The 23229-nt window shown below is 44.6% G+C and overlaps 1 protein-coding gene across 2 annotated transcripts in view; it reads left to right on the top strand.

The window, feature by feature from the left end:
- The window catches only part of KIAA0319L (KIAA0319 like), a 141439-nt gene that overhangs the window by 29092 nt on the left and 89118 nt on the right, over positions 1-23229 (top strand). For both annotated transcript variants that reach the window (XM_088460609.1, XM_088460610.1), the window contains exons 3-4: positions 5829-5995; positions 22036-22559. In XM_088460609.1, the coding sequence (XP_088316735.1) occupies positions 5854-5995; positions 22036-22559 (666 nt within the window). In that variant the 5' untranslated portion in view covers positions 5829-5853. The remainder of the gene's footprint in view (positions 1-5828; positions 5996-22035; positions 22560-23229) is intronic.

Here is a 23229-nt window from a genome sequence, read left to right as displayed (position 1 = left end):
TCGTGCATTTCAGCTCGCCGGCAGCTGATCGTGCCCGGCAGGAGCAACAATTGAATAGCACCGTCGGGGCAGAAGAGGGGGGGGGGGGGTCAGCTACCGGCGAAAAGAATTGAATTGCGCCCGTATGTCATTATTGGGGTGAAATTCTGCAAAGAATAATAATAGGTGTAAAATGTGGGGCAGGTGTATGGATTTGACCAGTGTTTTAAACAGTGTCTGTGTGTTTTAATAAAATCAACTTGTTTTTTCAACTTGCATTTTTATGCAACCCAAATTTAACTACACCATTTATTAAAAAAAAAAAAAAATGTTCACTGCTATTACAAAATGCACAAATCAAGTTTTTATGGGACAGTAATAGATGTCTATATTGTTATCCAGTATTTGTTTACAAATTTTTTAGGGTACATGCTGATTTCCCCATTTTTTTTTATTTTGTAACTTTTCCGTGGGTTTTTGAAAAAAATAAAATAAAAAATGATCGTACCCAATTGTGTTAAATTGGATAGCGCGAGAATCAGGAGCGCACATAGCCTCATCAAAAGTTGGTCGCGATAGCCACATTAAGTTTGCAATGAAAATCTTGCACCCAATAGTGTCCATGGGGAAGTTCAGTGAGAGCAGTGTGCATAGCTACTTCCAGGGATTGTACAAGTAATGTAGGGCAGCCAGCCCAGCAGCAAGGCAATGAGCAACTGCAGCTCAGCACTGAGAGAAGGAACAAAAGCAAAGTCAGTCCCTGGCTGCAGCTGCTTTATACCCACACAGTGCCCCCTCCCTCCCTTCACGGTAACATGGGGGTATAGGGGAGATCACAGGGTAACCTGCAGAGGCATAGATATCTCCCCCAGCCGAAAAAAGAGACGAGACTTTAGCATGTCGGTGAGGCAGAGGTGGAGGACACAGCTGCCAGAAGGTAAGTAGTTATTGGGCTAAATTGAAACTTCCAGTTGCTTAATCAGTTATTAATTAGAGTGCCAAAGGGTTCAGAAGCAAGTCCTAACAATTTTTCCTTAAAATAATATTTTATGAAAAATTGGACTTCTCCCAAGGTCCTTGTCACAATCAGCCGGTCCCCAGATACCTTAATCTGAAACTGCTGGTCGAGGTTTTTTGTTAAGTCCGCAATTACGGTGAATAACACTATTCAACTGACACCATCAAGGGATTATTACAAGTAGCCCTTAGATTCTGCTTTCCCACAATGATTTTCAAATAATAATGTCACATGTGTAAATGTAGCATAGACTTTAGTAATCCTACAGGGATATAGGTACTTTGAAAGAATGTCAGAAAACATGCTAAGATTAATGGTTTTAATCTGAGTACAAAATTACTCCAGTACTTCAAATACAAAAAAAATTACATAAAGGAGACAGATTAATATGCAAAATAATTTCAGGAAATGAAAAGGAATAAAAACAGTACAACTCACTTGCACAAACTATTTGAAGTGTCCAATAGCAGTCTGCACAAGCGATAGAACTCTGTTATATCAACATACCACAAATCTTGTGAATCTAGACAAAGATTGTTCTTTGCCCCCTTTCTGGCCTGGCTGGCTTGGAATGGCTCAACAATAGTAAACCTCATTCTACCCTTAAGCCCATCTGCAGTATGGACTCAGGCCAATTATAGGGCAGAGTAAAAGATAGAAAATTGAATGCGCTGTTCAGATACCTTCATAAAAAAAAATCTAAATCTACGGAATAATTATTACATTTATTTGGAAACACAAATGTAATGAGAGAAATATACTTTTTTTTTTTTTTTTTTTTAATGGTTTTAACCTAATCTTCTATATAAACAAAATAGCTAATTTTACACACACCGTGGCTAGAACAGCTGATTTATCAGCTGCAGCACTTTTAGACCAGAGCCAAACTGACTAACTATGGGACCTTTATTGGGCCCTTTCCGTTGTCAGCACCGGGGGCAGACACTGAGCTTTATATTGATCTCAATAACCCACGACTACCAATACTGAGAGTCACAGAATACCTACCATCAAGCTAAGTGGATTTAATATAATTCCCTGGCTGGGTAAATACCTTTATTAGTATGTATCTCTGGGCATTAACAACTAAGAGGCTTAAGGATACTGCCTTTGAACCTCTATATACCCCTGCCTATACCTTCTAATATCCTACCTATAGGCTAATTTGCGTATGCAGTCATACAGTAAATAAAGACTCCAGACCTAGAATCTGTGGTTTCAAAGCACAAAGTATTATTCAAGTAAAAGTACAGCAGTTACACGCTATTATCCTCATATAATCTTAGCGCAAAGAGATTATACAGACTCAAGTACAATTATACATACGCAGCGCTCTCTGGTCCACATGTTAGGCATCAGCAAGAAACCCCTCGTCAATCAGCATTCAGCACAAAGACTAGGAACCCAGGGTCAGCACACATATTTATACCCCCCAGAAATAAACAACACAATAGAGAAGTTTGTTGCTAATACCATTGGTCCTAAAGGAGAGGGCATATGTTACAAGGCATTTAACATGTTGATTCAAATAGACACAACCCAGCCTCTAACAACTGGGGGTCTCTGGTTTCCTGCCTCATGCAACATCCTAACAGTTGTTTATGTAATGTACATTTTGTTGCTTGAAGTCTCTGCGGTCCATAAGTTGAGAATGCATGATGCGATCTCCACACCGATGGTACCGGAATACTGTTAAAAGAGTACGCATCAGAACAATACCAATCACGGCTTACTTATCATGTATAAAACCTTAGTTACCAAATAATCTTTATTTCACAGCATTTATGCTAAATGAACAAACTTAAATCTTATACTTTAAAGCTTATTAAACCTTTTATGTGAATATGTAATGTGTAAGTATGCGGGGTGTGATGTAAAGACGCTAGTTAACTTAGGGCAGATGCGTGCGCATGAAGCTAATAAACAGCGTTTTCATACAGGATCTTATGCATTCGCTAATATGTGACTAGTTAACAGCGCAATTGTGAGTATTAATGTGTGTATGAGAAATGGTGCACTTAAATCTCACTTAAACTAAGTGAACACCTAGCAGTGTGGAATGCTGAGCATTATAGTTCCACACGCCCCCCTCTCTCAGCAGCCCCCACCCTTCCCAGGCTCAAAAGTACAGTCCTTTGTTCTCCCAGGTTCTTGTGTAAATGCAAATGAGCACAGCTACAAGACCCAAACGTCAGATAACACTCTTGGCTTTGAAGGTATTTTATTGTAGGAAGCCTGCTAATGTAAGGTGCTACAAATGACCCTCTTGCTGTATTCGAGCAGGGCCACCTGGAGTGAGAGCAGACGTTATGTCTATGAAGCTTGTCTACACAGGCTAGTTGTCACGTGGTCATTTGCTCTGTTTAGCTAATGCAATCCAATTTTGACATACTGTACAGCCATTTCTGAAATATAGGGCCTCATTCAGGGAACTGGGCGGCCACTTGCATCCTGACCGCCCGCCTCTGTTGCGGTCGTTAGGCTGTGGGTTGTCACCCGCTCGGGTGATGGTCGCGATGGTCAGAGACCATCGGGGCTTACGACGAGACCCTAGGGTAGGGTCTCGCTTGTTGTAAGCCCCGGAGAGCTTCTGGCTGTGTCAGAGCCGGAAGCTCTCCACTGACATCACTAGTGATGTCAGTGGGGCCTCCCCCGAACGGCAGGCGTTCCCATGGGAACGCCTCCGTTTGGGTTGCCACCCCCCCGGCCCACCTTCCAAACGGGGCGAGCTGTCAATCAACATCGACAGCTGTCGGTCGTAGCGGGTCTCACGCATGCACACGAGGGAGCCGGCTCCCTCGTGCGCATGCGCACTGGCAAAACATTGAGGCGGCCGTGCGGTCGTAGACCGTACGGCCGCCTCTGAATAAGGTCCTATATCCTTTAGGGGAATTATAATAATATACACACTTTATCCAGAGCACCCAAACTACGTAAAGTCATGAAATGGGGTTTTGATGAATCGCCGTAACTTATGGCGATGGTCACAGACGCAATCGCATGATGCTAATAGTAATATCGCCACATGTACTAAAGTGTGAGTTTATCTAAAATGGCGCTTAGGTGGCCATTCGCAAAATTCCAGCTACGACAGGCTGCATCTCTAACAGGTTGTATACAAGTAATTTGCTGACTATTTTCAGCTATTGCCAGTAAATCTGGCTACATTTTAATATAATATATGTGAAATATAATTGAATATGCCCTTTACATTGTAGTGCAGGGGCAAGTGCATGCTGATGCTGCAGACAAGTAAGAAATCAGGAGTATATGCTACAGACACAACTCTGTATATGGGCTTATATACACATTTGTTTTCATGCATGGTTGTTTTATACAACATATGCTCCATTTAATTCCAAATCTGCACCAGGCCCACAGTGCAAACCTTTATCTCAACGCCTCCTGTTGTTTTGCTTTGTCTATCTTTTTATTTTGCACAAGATGAGTGAAGATGACATATAAATGTCCTCTTATGACACCCCAACCTGAAGTGTCAAATGAGCAGTCTAACATTGGCTGGTATTAGTGGTCAGGGTTGGACTGGCCCGCAGGGGTACAGGGAAAAACCCTGGTGGGCCCCACTGCCTGAGGGGCCACCCCCTCCTCTAGGGGTCAGGTTCCAGACTGTGCTACCTTGTTACTCTATTAGAGTATCAAGGTATGTAACAAGGGAGTTGTATGCAAACCTGATGGTTGGTGTACAATTGTTGGAGATCTGCGCATGTGCAGGTCTCCTTCAGCAACTATGGTCGCAGTGTCCCTATGCTGCATCATGATTGAATGAGTGCCGAGGCCAGTGTCTGCCTCTTCTGATGCAGATTTACTCCTCCGCTATGGAGCTGCAACGTCGTTCTGAGTAGGATGCCGTGACCAATGGTCATGATGGTGATTTGATGCTGCAGTACTATCAGAGGGTGTCTTTTGTCCTCAGACATTAGCAGCAGCTATGCTAACAGTGTACAACTCTGAATCAGGCCCAAAGTTCACACATGCAACTTATATCTAGCCTTTTTTTTTAACTGTAAATATTTGCTAAAACATAGAGTTTTTGCATTGAGAACCTGGTGTGTCTGCATTATTATATACGTTGGATTCTAGTCATCTAGTCCTGTGGAACATTTGATAAATTTTTGTTGCTAGATATTTGCATGGCCTTTGCAAACAGTCTTTTTAGTATAAACAAATATTCTATAATATGATCATACATTTATTGGTATCTACTAAAGGGTTGGCAATCCCTTAAAGCAGCAGCTTTACAAAGATCTCTTTTTGCCTTGCGCCCAGGGTTATTTACTATGGTAGTCTTTTCAGCATGTCTACCTTTTTACTCCCTAATAAAGAATAATGAGACAGGATGTATACTGATGTTTATATTGATTAGTATTTTACAATAAGGTCCCTTTAAAAGCATGTCCTGTAGCTATTGAGATAAATGAGTTTTATATTTATTTACAAAGAAGGACAAATAAAAGCACATCCTGTTAGGCTTCAGCTACACGTTTTATATGGCATTTGCTCGCCTGAAAATCTCTCCTTTAAAAACCAGCTCTTCCAGCACGACTCCAGTGGTCAAGTTTTTCACAGAAAATTGTTAATCCACTGCCACAGTCTGCAGGAGTCTGTTCATCTTTTCTGCTGGAAATCCCAATTCATTGGCTTGCTAAACCCACCTGGGACTTGAGTACATATACTTAAATACTGCAAAGTATAGTAGCTGTCTGTAAATCGTTGATGTTAAAATATTGATGGTCAGTGTTTCATGAAATGTTTTCACCTCACCACAGAGGAATCTTACAGTTTAATTTCTATTTATATCCCACTTTGTCAGACTGGAAGCGTCAGATGAAGGCACTATGGAAGAACACTACGCAGAATTGCCGTTCTCTGACTTTATGCTGATATCAAAACACCAGAGAGGGAGACGGGATACCTGCACAGCAAGCCTGCACCTCTTCTTTTCCTTCATATGCCTGAGTGTCGTCTTCTCCATTACAGGTGATTCTGCTACTTCTCTGGTAGATCTTCTATTGTTTTCTACATGTAATGACCAGGGCCGAACTGCCCATCTGCCACTTCTGGCAAATGCCAGATGGGGCGATCCAGCGTCAAACCCCAGCTGAGCAGCTCCACCTCCCGGCACTCTGCTCGGCCGAGGATACTGAAAGACGGGGGCATGCCGTGAGGTCACAGCCCTTTTGAGGCGAGAAAACGCCCCTTTTGCAGATGCACGCGCTCAGCAGCCCCAGTACGTCCCTGGTAATGACCTTTGGCAAATTTAGTAAAGATGGAGTTTAATCGTTCTCAAACCGTTGAAAAATCGATCGACATCAACGTTGTGTTTCAGGTGTTAAATTACACATTTATTCTAGGGATGTGCAGGCTCGGTTCTACTCGGTTCCGTTCGGTTCTTTTTACCGGATCTTATTGGGTTTCAGCTGTCACGAGTTTTGGATAGCCAATAAGATTCGGTAAAAAGAACCGAACGGAACCGAGTAGAACCGAGCCTGCACATCCCTAATTTATTCACACTTAAACAATGATATAGAGAATGTGTGATATAGCCCTTGAAACACAACATCGATGCTAATTGATTTTTTTAATCTGTTAAATCTATTAAAGTTGACCTTTAATAAATTTACCCCTGGTAATCAGTAATGCAAAACTGGGCAAATAGTAAATAGTATCCTATTAAATTTTTTGTATTCTTACACTTACATATTTATTTTAAAACTCTCTATTTGTAAAGGGAAAGACATCAGTAATAAATTATGAAAATATCTGCACTGGACCACAGCATCCAATAGGCAACTAGACAGGGCAAGTTAGACAATGGGCTCGATTCTATTCTGCGCGATGTGAATAGCTCCGGGAATCAGCTAACCCCGACTAAGGATTTCTTCTCACACCCCTCAGGGGATGCGAGCAGAAATCCGACAAAAGTCCCTGCGCGAGGCTGTTTTCTGCCATTAGCGCCGGGAAAACAGCATCGCGCCGGGAAGTTAGGTCGGGGAATGCCCCTTCTCGCGCCTTTAAACAGGGTGTTTAGTCGCGAGAACGGGCATTCTCTGACTAAACACCGCGCACAATTGAATAGCTCTGGGAGCTATCTCCTGGCGCTATTTACATCGCGGGCTATTGAATCGAGCCCTATGAAAGGAAGTGTCTAATTGGTTGCTGTGGGTCAGTACAGTACAAATTACGCACCTAAATGTAATGTGAAAGAGCCCAATTAACCTTTTTTCTCTTGCATGTGATCAGTAAAGAATATTACAGTTGGTTATTTATAGGTTTTCCATATTCTGGTTAAGCATGACATGTACATTTTAAATATTATAGAAAATAATCCACAATTATGCAAATTATTTAGCATTTGCAATGTGGAAGAACCAGGAACAGCTGGGTCAACATGACAATTACAAGTACACAAAATTCATCACATGGATGTCTTGGAACGCTATCAGTTTCCAAACAAAAATTATGTAATTCTAAAGTGTAGTTTTGGCGAGATATGTTTACCTAGTGTCACGCCTAAGAGTTGGAGTTGGTTAGAACAGTTCTGGTAGCCTGAAGTGAAGCCTTGGGAGGCGTGATTGAATCTGGGTGACTTGCGCCAGGACTTCCTCGTGCAATGAGAGAAGATTGGAGGCAGTGCAACTGCAGCAGTTGAGGACAGTAGGACAGTAGGGAATAACTTTATTAGATTGGAAACTGAATTGGAACTGTAGTGGTAGAATCGAATAGGAACCGATGTAGTAGAATCGATTAAATGGAATTGATGAAGCAGGATTGTATTGGAACTGATGTTTGAGACAATCGGATGGAGATCGATGTTAATGAATTGGGTCAGTTGGAGACCGATGTTTGAATATATTGGCTGGGACCAATGATTGGAGATATTGGCTGGGACCAATGATTGGAGATATTGGCTGGGACCAATGATTGGAGATATTGGCTGGGACCAATGATTGGAGATATTGGCTGGGACCAATGATTGGAGATATTAGCTGGGACCGATGGTTGTAGTTAGGAACGAGTCTCTGTGGTAAAACCAGACTGGAGTAATAGATGGAATTGGAGACTTGATAATTAGACTTGGAACCGGAATGATACGGACTCGAACCGTTCAGATACAGAGTACCTGGAACTCAGCACAGAGCTGTAACTTCAGCAGAAGCAACGTTGTACTGGCAAAGTGGACCAGTCAGGAAATGGAATTTATAGGGGTGGATCCCCAGGGATTGGATGCTGCGATCAGCTGGTCTGGGAGCAGCACTCTGAGCGGTGGAGGACAATCAGGTGACTGAATCCGACATGGCTGCGCCCATACTGAGTTTTGGAGGGAACTCTGGTGCACAGCCTGAATGCTAGCATGCTGAGTAAACACACTGTGAGCACAGAGCAGGAACAGTGTGGACAGACCTCATAGCCAGCTGTATGCGATGTGCAATGCAGGCAGACCTCTGCGTCATCTGGGAGTGATGTGCGTTCACAGCGCGAGCGGACCTCAGCGCTGGCTGGAACAAACACCTCAGAGGTAAAACATAGGAGAATATGGGAAAAATTAGTCAGGAGCGTGACACCTAGCATAACATGGAAGTGTATAGTGAGTCACAGCAGTTCCTCTGCCAGAGCACTGCAGCCCATATAGTCCAGGGCTTAGTTTAGATGCAACATGTTTAAAATATGCAATTGTCTTTTCTCCTTTAACCACTTAACCAGCAAACCGGTCAGAAATTGCCAGGTCCCAAGGAAAGTCCTGGAAGGAAGAGGAGATCCGTTCTTCACATGTGTAAAACAAATTTCCCCTTTAAAACTGCAGCAGGGCGGTGCGGTCGCACCTTGTCAGCTGAAGCACAACTGGCTACGTTCGCATACCCATCCGACCACGTCAGTTAAGTGGTTAACCACCTGATATGTGATGCAAGATTCGGATCTGCCACATGTTGGTAGTTTGGTAGCAGAAATCTCCCTGGATTGAAAAGATTTATATTCCATGGAGATCTGTATAAAAGCACTGATATATGAGAGGATCCTTAAAGATATGAATTCAGCCTATATTCACTGTTTCAGAGGGATCCTTATTGGATAAAAAGTGCCACCTTGTAAGATCCTACATAATGCAATCATTTCAAACAGAAGTGTGTTAAGTCGCTATATTGGCCTTGTCTGGATATCTTCTCTAAGAAGATCAAGAGCCTTAGGGGAGTAATGTACATCCATCATTTGAGGGTCAGGTTGGTGGTAATCTACCACAGATGTTCTATTCTCAGTTTCTGGTGATTTTAGGAATGTTGGACAGGTATTTATAATCTGTACTACCTGATTTAGCATAGGTTAAGGTTCCCTATGACCACTGTCTCCATTATGGTTCCGAGACATAGCTGAGACATCCTGCTCTCCCTCTCACAGGTGCTTCCCTGTTCCCATTGTCTTCAGAACTGTGGGACCACTCAGTTATCGTATACGCTTTTCAGACATATCACGAATCCCATGTTTTTGCCGGGGCTCGACCAAACTAACCAGGACTTGCTTATGTCTGAAAGGCACCAACCCGGAATCACAGTCAGCGACTCTGCTATCGACCAGGGTTTTTCCTGGGACTTTAGTTCCAGGTAGACAACCTGATTTAAGTCTGAGTGATACGACCCAGCATTTTACTCCCGGGTAGAACCTAGAATTCTCTGATTGGCCATTCGGAGATGCCTGGAGGGGGCAGGGTGTCCTCCTACAATAGCAAACAAACTAACAGAGCTGAATCTGGAGAGAGAAGGCAGTGGTTTAACAGCCCTTATAACAAGGGGTGAAGACAGAGTATGTGATGGAATGGAAAGAGGTGTTCAGTCCGTGCTGCAATGTGTAGAATCAGCTGGCACACACTAGCTAGAGAGACACTGCCTGTTGTTGTGAGGTCTGGTGGCTGGAGAAGGGGTGTGTAATTGCGTGAGTATGTAAGAGTGTGACGTGTGTGTGTATATGACTTGTATGTGTGTGTATAAGCATGACATGAGAGCAGCCTGGCAGCCCTGGCTGTTAGAATGCCAGGGCATACCCGACTTCTGTCAGAAAGGGGTCGACCTGGGAATTTCCTGAGTAATAGGTGTAGTGTGAAAGAGGCTCTTGTGCAAAAATCAGAGTTTCATCTTCAGTTTCCATAGGGCTCCACAGGGAGACCTTGGGGTGTAAGTGGTGGTTGAGGACCGGGCACCACACAGTTAAAGCTCCCAGGATGCACTGGTCCAACCCCCTATACCCCGCCCCCTAGGCATCTCAGTTTCGTCAGTGCCCAGCCGGAGTTGGGTCACCATTATGCAGTGGGCAGCAACGCCAGCTTCGGCTGGGGATTTCGACGGACATCCCGGGGTCCTCGCTAACCGACCCCGCGGATGGACCCAGACTACAGCCCAGACAGGTAAGGCGGGTCTTCGCTTGTGGTTACCCGCGGATTGGCAGTCATACCTCCGGTCTTAGGGGACAGACCGGAGGCGCCGTGAATGAACACAGGCTTTGTCCAAAGTGATCCACTAGACCACCAGGGTAGGAATGGAGCGGGAATCCAGCGTCCCGGTGTTTAAAAATCAGCATGGTGAGGTCAGTTTTCCCCATTGAGCGGCCCCTCCCCTCAGCTCAGGGCGCCATTCCTCTGAGGTCTCGCTTCCCTGAACTGCTCTCCTCCGACCACGCCCCCTCAGAGGTCTCCGGCGGCCATTATCTCCAGGCTCAGCCACAGCTCTCTCAGGGAAACGCAGCGTACGGTCCCCCTATATACCTTTCCCTGGAGTCAGGTTATGTAGCGCTATAGCCTACCAGATGTTGAGTCACTGACCACAGAATCTGCGTAGTCGATAGTAGTGCCATTCTGCAGTATTTTGTATTTCTGCATTGTATGTGACTTATCCTAGCGCTGCCTGTTTCTTTGTTTCTCTATACTGTCAGTAGATATCTTTTCCTTTTTTTCTGACTTTGCCTTTACATACAGGTGTACTCAGGGTTTTTGCCAGTACCTCACTTCTTTACAACAAATGTATTGGCGAGGGTTGTCACTTACAGTTGGTTAGTGCACAGTGCCATATTTGTGCTGTGTGCTCCTGCAGCTTGCCCAAGCCTAAGACAGGAACAGTATATTGTATTCATACTTGTATCCTACATACCCATTAGCTCTACAGCTATGTCTAGCAAAGGCAAGAGTAGCAAGCATCTGCACCCATACTGCTATCATGCATATTATGGGCTGCCGGCTTAAGTGAGGAGGATTTGATACAGGATGGGTTATGTGTTAAGTGTTATACACCACTTGGCCCATCAGACTCCCCAGATCTTGCACAAGAGCCCCCCTGGGCTTCCTTTTCTTAGCTACTATTGCGGACCGCCTAGCGGTACCGACTGTGATTTCCCCTATGGGGTTACCAGAACAGGCCGTAATTCCTCCTTTGGGGTTGCTACAACAGGTTCAGGCAATACAGGTACCTCCTCTGCCCTCTCCATGGGTAGACATACTCTCTAGCTCGGTACAGAGTCTGGTGGCTACCTCTACAGCCTTTCAAACTATGTTCCAAGGTGAGAGCCCCTACCCAGTAAGCCTTCTAAGCGTTCTGTGTTATCTTCACAGTCCACGCAGCTCTCAGATTTTGAAGTGTCATCTGAGGAGGCAGAAGTTGATCTCTCTAACACTGACTCCCCTCAGGAAGGAAGAGAGTCAGTCTAAAATTTTATATTCCTGCCATTGTGCGAGCTGTTAGATCCATCTCACCCATTGTTTAAACGACAGAAAGTGGCTTCAGCAGAATTCCCTCTATCGGATCAATTAGCTGAACACGTGGCTGCAACCTGGCAGAAGCCCGGTAAGAGGTTTCAACCACAAAAACGTCTGACCTCCTGTTACCCATTTCCTGCGGCTCATTGTTCAACATGGAAGACTCCCCCAATCCCCCCCCCTCCGGTGGAATCACATGTTACGCGTTTAATTGAAAGTGATATGTTGCCTATCCCTACAGTATCCTCTTTGAAGAACCCTATGGATAGAAAGATTCAATCTTGCCTTAAATCGATATACTCTCTTTCAGGGGCTGTTGCCCATCCGACCATGACTATTGCATGGGTGGCTAAAGCTATAGAGAGCTGGGATGACGCACTTGAAGACTCTTTTCCCTCAGAAGCTTCTAGGGATCAGATGTCTTTCGTTGCTCACATACGAGATGCAGCTTCCTATATTGGAGAAGCGACATTGGATGCCAGTCTCCTAACCTCCAGAGTCTCGGCCACGGCAGTGTCTGCCCGCCGTACCCTGTGGCTACGCTCAAGAAGTGTTACTCTACAATGGGGAGATCTTGTTTGGCCCAACCCTTGACAAGATTGTAACCACATTGGCGGCATCAAAAACTGCATTTCTGCCTTCAGCAACTACTACCGCAAAGCCTCAGACTACATATTTTAGGTCCTTTCAAACCTAAAGGTCAGTCCTTTCCTCGGCAGTCTGCTTCCACATTAGGGCGCCAAGCCCAGGACTAAGCAGGCCTGGACCTTCAGACGCCCTGCTTCAAAATCAGACGGGACGGGCCTCCCTCTGGGGGATCCCAGAGTGGGAGGCCGACTTCTTCCGTTTGCCCAGTGCTTGTGTCAAACCACCACGGATGCTTGGGTAAGAGAAGTAGTCTCTCACGGGTATGCCCTCTCATTTCTTCGACAGCCACCCCACCAGTTTTTCTGCACAGGCCCTCCTTCAGACCCAAGCAAGACCTTACAAATTCAGAAAGCCATACAGTCCTTGCTGCAAGCAGGGGTAATTGTACCAGTCCCGCTATCTAAGTGGGGTACCGGTTACTATTCTACTCTTTCTGGTTCAGAAGCCAAATGGGTCTCATCAGCCTATCCTCAACCTCAAATCCCTGAACAAATTCCTCAGGGTACCCAGGTTCAGGATGGAAACCCTACGCTCTATCATCCTAGCTATGGAGCCTGGGGACTTTTATGGTATCTCTGGATGTTCAGGAAGCGTTCCTCGTATAGTATATACCTCGTTGTAGTATAGCAAACTGCGATATCTCCGGTTTGCTATAGTACAGCAACACTTCCAATTTCAGGCTCTGCCCTTTGGACTATATCCACAGCTCCATGGATGTTTACCAAAATTATAGCTGTCATGGAGGCCCACCTGAGTGGTCAGGGTGTCCGACTGTTGCCATATCTGGATGACCTCCTGCTCTTTGCAGGATCCCCTGAAGTGCTTCACCAGCATCTGCAGCTTACCATTGCTTTCCTTAACAAGCATGGATGGTTAATCAACTGGAAAATGTCCTCCCTGAATCCCTCAAAGAGAATGATACATCTGGGAGCCCTGCTGGATTCTCAGGATCAGAGAATCTTTCTGACATCAGATAAGATCTCCACAATTCAACTACGAGTGCGCAGATGTCTCCACAGTCGTCGGGTGTCGATCCATTCAGCAATGCAGGTTCTGGGATCCATGGTGTCCACCTTCGACATGGTGGAGTATGCTCAGTTCCATTCCAGGCCTTTGCAAAGGCTGATCCTCTCCAAAGGAACGGGTTACACCATCGGATCAAAGATCAGACAATGGTACTCTCTCCAGAGCTGCATCTGTCCCACTCTTGGTGGCTACAGACATCTCATCTAACCAAGGGTCCCCCCTTTGGGATCCCGGACTGGGTACTCCTAACAACGGATGCCAGTCTTCGGGGCTGGGGCGCAGTGACCAGTCCACACTCCTTTCAGGGTCGCTGGACATCACTCGAATCAACCCTGCCAATGAACATATTAGAACTTCGAGCTGTCTACAGGACCCTCATACTGGCCCAGAACATACTTCACGGAAAACCTGTACAGGTACAGTCTGACAATGCCACAACAGTGGCTTACATCAACCATCAAGGAGGCACTCTAAGTCGGGCAGCAATGACAGAAGTGTCACGCATTCTGACATGGGCCGAGGGTCACCTCCCGGCCATCTCTACAGTGTTCATTCCGGAGTTCTCAATTGGGAAACAGAATTCCTCAGCCGTCATGATGTGCATCCCAGGGAATGGTCTCTTCACCAAGAGGTTTTTGAATTCCTAGTGAGCAGATGGGGCCTCCCAGAGGTGGACCTCATGGCCTCCCGACACAATCACAAACTGCCAGTGTACGGGTCCAGAACAGGAGATGCCGAGGCAAACCTTTTGTAGAAGCATTATCAGTGAAGTGGACCTTCCAGTTTGCGTACCTATTCCCTCCAGTCTCCCTTCTTCCTCGATTTCTTCGGAAGTTCAAACAAGATGGAGGCACTGTCCTGCTGGTGGCTCCAGCTTGGCCCAGACGTCATTGGTACTCAGATCTTTGGAATCTCTCCATCAACACTACGGTCCTGCTGCCTCAGGGTCCTTGCCTTTACCCGGACCTGTTGTCTCGGGGACCTTGCCTTTACCCGAACCCGCGTCGTCTGTCTTTGATGGCTTGGCTCTTGAGACATCCCTCCTAAGTTCCAAAGGCTTCTCTAGCTCTGTATTCAAAACTATGCTCAGAGCGCGTAAGCCAGCCTTTGTTCAGATCTACCATAGAGTGTGGCACACATTTCCAATGGTGTACTACTAAAAGCTACGACCTCCAAGTGTTTAGGTTTTCCAGAGTCCTGGCTTCCTTCAAGCTGGATTGGACCTTGGACTCCACCTTGCCTCACTGAAGTGCATGTCTCTGCTCTTTCCATTTGGTTCCAGCGTAGACTTGCTCCACTACCAGATGCCCACACCTTGTTACAAGGTGTCCTCCGTGTACAACCTCCCTTTGTCCCTCCAGTGGCTCCATGGGATTTGTCAGTAGTTCTTCGTGCCCTCCAGGGTCCTCCGTTCGAACCTCTGGTATCTGTGGACCTCAAGTGGCTCACAGTAAGACTCTTTTTCTTCTGGCTATGGCGACCACCAGATGGGTGTCAGATTTAGGGGCGCTCTCTTGTCACTCCCCATTTCTGATATTCCATCAGGACAGGGCTGTGCTTCGGACTCGCCCTGGATTACTTCTAAAAGGTGTTACTAGTTTTCACATTAATGAGGAAATTGTAGTCCCGGCCTTCCAACGCCAGACCTATCGGCGGGTGAGGCCTCCTTGGATGTGGTCCGTGCCCTCAGGATATACATGGACCGTACCAGTTTCCTTCAGAAGTCAGACTCTATATTTGTGCTCTATGGTTTTCACAAGAAGGGATTGGCCAGCCAACAAACAGACATTGGCTAGATGGTTTCGCGTGACTATTTCACAGGTTTGTAGCCGGCAGGCCTTCCTGTACCGGCTACTGTTACTGCTCACTCTACTCGCTTTGTTGGTCCTTCGTGGGCAGCTCGCCGTGGTGCCTCAGCTGAACAGCTTTGTAAGGCAGCCACGTGGTCCTCTGTTCATACATTTCTGAGGTTTTGTGCCTTTGATACATTTCCCTCTCAGGATGCTTCATTTGTGCACTGTATTCTCCTCTCTGCACAGGAGCGTCCCCACCCATAAATTACTGCTTTGGGACATCCACAGGGTCTCCCTGTGGAGCCCTATGGACCTTGAAGAAGAAAATGAGTGTTATGGTAAAACTTACCTTTTGCTAACTCTTTCTTCGAAGTCCATAGGGTCCACAAGGCATCCGCCCTGACGCACGTGGCTTCATATGGGTTAGGTTTCTGGTCACTGGTTTCCTGTCTCCTCCGTGAGGGTGTGATTCTTGTGTGTACCAGTCTTCCTTCTCTCTTCTCCTCCGGCCTTTGGCTTGTCATGAACTGAGGTGCCTCTGGCTCGGGGGCGGAGTATAGGGGGTTGGACCAGTGCATCCTAAGAGCTGAAAGTTTTAACTGTGTGGTGCTCGGTCCTCAACCACCACCTACACCCCAAGGTCTCCCTGTGGACCCTATGGACTTTGAAGAAAGAGCATTAATAAAGGTAAGTCTTACCATAACTCAAATTTTTTGCTGAGGTGAAAAGCATGTGTCTGAGCAGGGAAATTCCCGGGTGGTATGTCTGAAAGTGGTATAAGTTCTATTTTGCTGGTTTTTTGCACTCCTAACATCATCTTAATTCACTTATTTTGGTAAATTGTGTAAGCGGCTCCACTACATTTTCCTCATCCAGTCCTTGTGATCTTGGGAATAAGAAGCATCGTGCATGTTGTTTTTGGCATGAATATTAATGAATCTTTAGGTACCCCAAATATAATCTGCTTCCAGAACTAAGATCTCTTGCTGACACTTCTGTTCACGTTCAGAGATTTGGTACAAAATGTCGACATTTAGAATGTCTATACCAGAATCTCCACATGGACGTTATGGCTACATTGACAGTTGGCATATAAATATAGCGTTTCCAGACGATTCTAGATGTAACCCCATTCTTGTAAATGGCTGTTATTATTATTATTTTGTCTATACTTACATGTCTCTTCTTGAGCCAATTAATAATCTATATAACAGCTACAGCTGCTTATTTATTGTTGGAGGGTATGCTGTTGGTTTTCTTTGTACAAATTTTGCCCTAAATCTATTGACATTGTATGCATTCACTGTGATGAATGCTTCAGACAGGCAATTTAAACTGCAGAGTATGCTCACTTAAAATGACATTGTCTTTGAAGGGTTAATGTACTCCAGCAAGGGAAAGCATCCTAAATTCCAAGCTTGCACACATTCTCTGTCACCTCTTATCACCATCCTTGGCATATAAAGTGTAATCAGGTCAGAGCCACCCCCAAGGTGGGAGGCGGGGGGCAGTCAGACCCTCCTGTGTTCTATACTATAAAGTCTGATGTGCCATGATGGAGAAATGTTGCTAAGTAAAGGACCAGTGTTACCCGTCTCCTCACCTGTCCTGCCAATCTACATTTAGTGGTTTAGGACTACATATTATACTGGCTGTATTTATCATTTAGTGGTTGGAGAAGTAGCTCCTTGCATGGGCTTTCATGCAATCTATTATCTAACATAAGAAAGGAATATCTTATCTTTCATGTCCACTTACCTGCTGTGTATATTATACATTATTTAACCCTGAAGTAGCTCCCGGAGCTATTCAGTTCAGTGCGCTGTTATGTCAGAGAATGCCCGTTCTTGTGCCTTAAACATGGTGTTTAGGTGCTAGAACCGGCATTCTCCAACTTAAGTACTTGCCGCAATGCTGTTTCCGCCACACTAAGGGCAGAAAACAGCATTGCACCAGCAGTTTTGTCGTATTTCTGCTTGTACCCCAGGAGGGGTGCGTTGAAGAAATCCTTCAGTTAGGCTTAACAGCGCACTGAATTGAATAGCTCCAGGAGCTCCTTCCCGGCGCTATTGAATTCGTGTTGAATTGAATTGAGCCCATGTGTTACAACACTCTCCGGTTTATATATCTCAGTCCCTCTATTCTATTATTACTCGTTCTGTGCCCTCCTTTGTTTGGGGACATAGGCAAGCCTGTATCGCCTTTAAAACATTGTGCTCTGCTAGGGGGGTGGGGGAATTGGCTCTGCCGGACTTGAGGCTGTATTACTTGGCTCCGCAGCTTGTTCACCTCAGAGACTGGCTCTCTCCCTTCGGAGCAGGGAAAGGTTCATTGGGCTTTGTAGGATTGTGCAGGATCACAGCATACCCCACCAGTTTCTTTTGTCAAATTCTTTGCTTTCCCGCTGTCCTCCTCTTCTCATTTTGCCGTGTAGAGTTTGGATAGCAGTGGCCAAGTTATTGGAGGAGTCTGGAATTCATCCTTGTTCTCCGCTGTGGGATAATGCTAATTTCCCTGAACTACGTCCCTTAGAGGGTCTGTCCCTCTGGCAGTCCTGGTGTCTAATTTCTATGGGGCATCTGTATCAGAATTGGGTTATTCGCTCCTTTACTCAGCCGAGTCTGGACTTTGAACACCCGCCCCATCTGTTTTTAGATGTTTGAGCTTCACCATGCTCTCTGTGCACAGTGGGGTGTTCTGTCCCTGTGATTTATAAATTCCCTGTACATTTTTCTTTCTAAAAGTCTATTTATATGACTTATTCCACTCTATTATCACATCTAGACACTGATGGGCTATCCCTATTTAGGCTGCGTTGGGAGGAGGACTTGGGTTCCTTGTACAGCATTTGCCAGATTTCAACAATTCCAGCTAGATCTTCTTCATAGGGTTTACTGGACCCCTGTTCGACTCTGCGAATTTGGCAGCTTGTCTACTAACTCGTAACCTAAGTACAGAGCTTCAGGTGCTGACTTCTGGCACTTTCTCTGGTCCTGTCCTCACTTCTCCCTCTTCTAGACTGAAGTTGTGAACTGTGGGCAAGTCTGATCAGTTGCAAACACTGGAAGTCCCCTTGCACGCAGAGTGCTCACTTGCTGAATATGCAATCGCAGTGGCTAATTTATGCGTATCCATGAAACATCGTTCAAACAGACAGACACTCCTGCGTTTTTACGACCGCTCCGCCGTCACTTTGTCATGGATTCCTCTGTGCGTCCGTAATCACAATGCAATTGCTGCGCACATGCAGTGTGGCTTATATGCATGCGCAGTGAAAAACAATTGCTCATTCTACGTCTGCAGTCGCCATTGCGTCCGCTGCTGAATCAGGCCCTGTGTGTGTGGGACTGGGATTAGGATACCGTAAATTAACCCTCGTCTCTGTATTTTTGGACTGGACCTAGCTGACTCCCTTAATTCCTACCAGCAGTTGTGTGCTAATAATCTTTTTTTTATTATATCGGGTCTATATTGCTCGGAACCTGGATGGCTCCACATGCTCTTACTTTTCCCTCCTGGCTAGTTTTGGTCAACGCTACTATTTCTCCTGAGAGATACATGTACCTTAAATGGTAATAGCCTCATAAATTTGACAGGGTGTTATCCCTTTGGCAGTCCTGGAAATATAACCTGAACTCCCACTCCTATTTATCTTTAGACTTATTTCTGTGTCTCGCAGGTGTCTCTGCCATCTCTCCCTATATACCTTGTTTTGTTGCCTATATACTTACTTTTGTTGCATATGTTTTTGACATGTTTTCTCCTTTTACTGTGTTATAATCAATATATTTTATGTCATGTGATTAAGTATTTCTCTTGGTTGCTCCTCAACTTATGTCCTCCCTTGCTTTTTATATGTATTAAGTTGCCCAAATGCTGCAGTATTTTTTGTTCTGTTTTATAAACTTTCTAAAAATACTCAAAAAAAAATTAAAGTAGATTCCTCAATGTTTAGTTACATGTATTAAATAGTGACATGTCTTGGACTGGAGTACCAGCCACATAGGCACATTCTTGTTTAGCCGTGTCTTATGTAAAGAAACCTTTCTGTTCTTGCTGCCAATTACGCTTTTATTAATATATGAAGATAAGTTTGAGCAGTTACTATTTTGCTGAACACTGTAATATACTGTACATTCCATATTTACTCACTGTGTCACCAAGATGCATAGTTGCAGTTTATCGACCCCATGTCTGGTGGGCTTTAAGTGTGTAATTAAAAGATTGTAAATTTGTCACTCTAGTACAACTACAAACCCCAGCATATTTTAGCAACCTCCATATCTACAAATAATCAGTGTAAATTCATCAAGCTCCGTAAATACGGGATGTAGTTATGTTGCGGCCTCCGGTCTCAATACCGACGTCAGAATCCCGACAAGGGATTTAAGATAGGCGTAGAAATACAAACGCCTATCTCCAAACGAGGTTAATCCGAGACGCCTTTAGCGTTAGCCGCATGGGGGGAGGGTTAGGTTTAGGGAGTGTAGCGGGGTTTGGGGGGGAGGTTAGCGTTAGGCACCCCAAGGGGGGAGGATTAGGGTTACGCACCCGTCGGAGGATGTTAGGGATAGCCCCCACCCCCGGGAGAGTTAGGTTTAGGGTGTGGTAAGGATGGGGGGTAGGGTTAGGCACCCCCAGGGGGGAGGTTAGTATTGGACACAAGGGAGGGGGGATAGGTTTAGGCACCAATAAGGGAAGGTTAGGGGGAGAGAGGGGTAGGGATAGGGTACTTATCTGCCCTGTCGGGATCTTCTCCCTTCGGGCTGCCGGCGTCGGGATATGAACTGGCGGCTATTCAGCCGCCCGGACTTCATACCCATTCCATAAATACAATATTTTCGGAGCTTGACTGCGGGAACATTCATCTTCAGATGGCATTTGTTCCTACACCGCACAGTCCTGGGTTGCGAAGAGGGATCCATTCTGATCCCTCCACCACTGCCTGGGTCCTTCTGCCATACGCCGGAGCTTTGTGAGCATGCGTAAACCCCAGTTGACGCAGGCGCACAATTAGCAATGAAGACATTCGCCGGGGACAGCTGATCTTCGGATCAGCTGTCTCCGTGCTGGAGCACTCGCAGCCAGATAGAACAAGATAGCAGTGTTGCTTTACACTACTTATTTCTGGCACAATGCTGTAGTTAGGAATGGAATTTTTCAGCCATACATGGATTCCTTAGGAGTATGGCAGAGACAGTATGTAGTCAGTTTTGTAGAAATTCAGAGTTTCAACATGTACAGAACGTCTACATTCATGGTGTCTACACTGATAAGTTTTTCTTTGCTCATCTGCCTGTTTAAAACAAAGCACCCTGTCTGAGAAATTCCTTATTATGCCATGAAGTATTATTAATAACATTACAAAAAAGAATCTTTTACTCTGGGTGAAAGAGGGAATATATGGTACCAAGATATCAAATGATTTTGGTTAATCTTTCTTTGTGCACCAGCGTTTCTGTCCAATCCATCAGAAATAAAAAGGAATTTCTTGGAAATATTAAATAAAAATGTAACGTGACAGCTTGTTTTAATGTCTGCAATTATTTTAGCTACCCTCTATGTTTTTGTTTTCTCCAGTCTGATAATGAATCATTTTTATACAGTAACAATTGATCACCATTAAAAGTTACTAATGACAGTCATATTTAACAAAGTAAGGCATTTCTGTCTTAACTATTGTAATTTGCTGTTTGGTTTCTATTGGTCTTGTCAGGTATTGTTATGAAAAGAGTGCACATTTGTACGTTGTTACAGTAAATGCGCCCACTATCACAGTTCATCAACTCTAATTCTTTAATATCAATAGGTGCACACATAACCTTACCTATTGTTCCTATGTAGGTCATATCCACGCAATACAATGAAGCGGTGTCACTATGCTCTAGCAGTTATGTCCTTTCAAATACAAACATCACAGCTGGTCTCATACTGGAGATGTTACTTCTGTAACATTATCGCCAATAACGTAATCAAGAAAGTACATTTGGCTGATAGGAATTGTAGACATTATGACTCATTATCAGCAAATCTCCCAAGATTTTCCCCAATTGGATCACACACAGAAGGCAGAATAAAAGCTGTGAAAAATATTAATTTATTGTCTTATTGCCCACACAAATACCATAACAATCTGTTACTATCACAATGGTCACATTAAAGAAGTCTGAAAGTTGCTGTGAAAAAAATAAACATTATACTATCTATGCACTCTCAGACCTTAAATCCATAAGATTGAGTATCTGAATTAAACCTGAAAAGTTTAATGGCATGGTCCAATCAGAAAACATGGCGCTTACTGCAATTGAATACTCCATGTAAGTAGCAAATGTCTGCTGAATCCTGTATGTACCAGACCACCGGTGTTATGGGAATGGTGAACATTAAGATTCCATACAACTGATTTTTATACCATACTTACTATGGTCTTCAGGGAGATTGCAACTAATCTGCACAATAGGGACTGATTCTGAGTTGAATACCGCAAAAAAAAAAAAGTAACTTTGCAAAGTCATGCTGCACTGCAGGTGGGGCAGATGGAAAATGTGCAGAGAGACTTAGATAAGAGGGGGGGAAGGGATGTTATATGCATGTGTTATAATAGCACTATGACATAGAATTTTTCTGCAGTTTGACTGTTGTGCTACCGTGTACTGCAGTTGTGTCAGACATATTGTTCAGTGACTTACTGTAAATTACATTTTGCATACCAGACTTCCCCCACCAATCCCCTCACATTTTATGTATGTATGTAAATACTGGTCATTGGTAAGCGTTCATATTTAATTAAGTCATGTTTTCTCTCTCTTTTTTCATAGATGCCAGTCAAATCAGTTCTTTGTGTCAGAGAGGTAGAATTCAGTTTGGGTTTGGACTGAGGACTAGGAATGATACCCACTACCTGAGGGTTGCCGATGGTTTCCAGTCTGTTCATACATGCCATGATTCCTGCTGTCAGAGCCACTCCTGTAATGTATTCTGGTTGCTGGGAGACACTTGTATCCTTGCTGACTGTAGGACTTATAAGGGGTGTTCAACAACTAAGATGAACTCTAGAGACTCCCTGTTAGTGTTTTTAAATAGGGAGCACACATCATGGACTCAGTTCCACCACATGCCACATATCGCTACACAGGAACAGGATCACTTTAGGGAATCACCCAGGGGATGGTGGAGGAAGGGAGGACTTTCAAGAGTTAAAAGACAAATGGTTGACAGTGAGGATGTAAAACATGAAAAAGAACCACAAGTTCCAGCCAAACCGTTGTCAGAACAAGAGCCTCTCTCAGTGAGCAGTCACCAGACCAAGTCAAAGAGTTTTGAAGTGAACCCAATTGCAGAGGTAAGTTACTGCTTAGAGGAAATGTGTTTTGTTTAAGTTTTTTTGTTCCTTAAGTGTATTTGCACGGCCCATGCGTCCTTACTGAGCACTATGAGATATCCACTTAGATTGTAATTGTCTATGAAAATAATAAAATTCTAGCAGATGTACTTTATCTAATCTGCTACCCCTGCCTACCTCACACCTACAGACAAATCTCAGGTGCACAACTCCAAATTATTAATAATATATAAATGCAATACAATTTTGCAATCAATAGAGGTTTTTAGCAAAATCTTGGCCAAGGTTATGGGCCTACCCACCATATCCAGGTAACCTCTGTAGTCCCTAAAATACTACGATTCAAATCCAGAGCGCAGGACACCCCCAAACTAGCCCAGCTAAGCCACCCCAGGGCACCGCCATAGTAAGAAAAGTGCAGTGTGAAAGAGATAGTTAGGAGCAGCTACTGCTGCATATAAAGAATTAAATTATATATATATATTCAGGGTGTGCAGTCCAGAAATCTTTCCCCTACCTCACACCTCTCATTTTGCCACTTCTGGCTACCAAGCCCATCTCTGTAGTAGCCAATAGATCGGTGAGCTCGAGCACGCTTATAGCAGGTTACCCACTTAACTGATGTAGGGGACTCAACATAATAGTGTCCTGAATCTGTACTAATAGAGTG

The sequence above is a fragment of the Taudactylus pleione genome, unplaced genomic scaffold, assembly GCF_031769625.1.
Source record: "Taudactylus pleione unplaced genomic scaffold, aTauple2 ptg000007l, whole genome shotgun sequence".
In the NCBI taxonomy this organism is placed as follows: Eukaryota; Metazoa; Chordata; class Amphibia; order Anura; family Myobatrachidae; genus Taudactylus; species Taudactylus pleione.
Note: the sequence above shows the minus strand (reverse complement) of the source record. Positions and strands in the feature narration are given on the sequence as shown.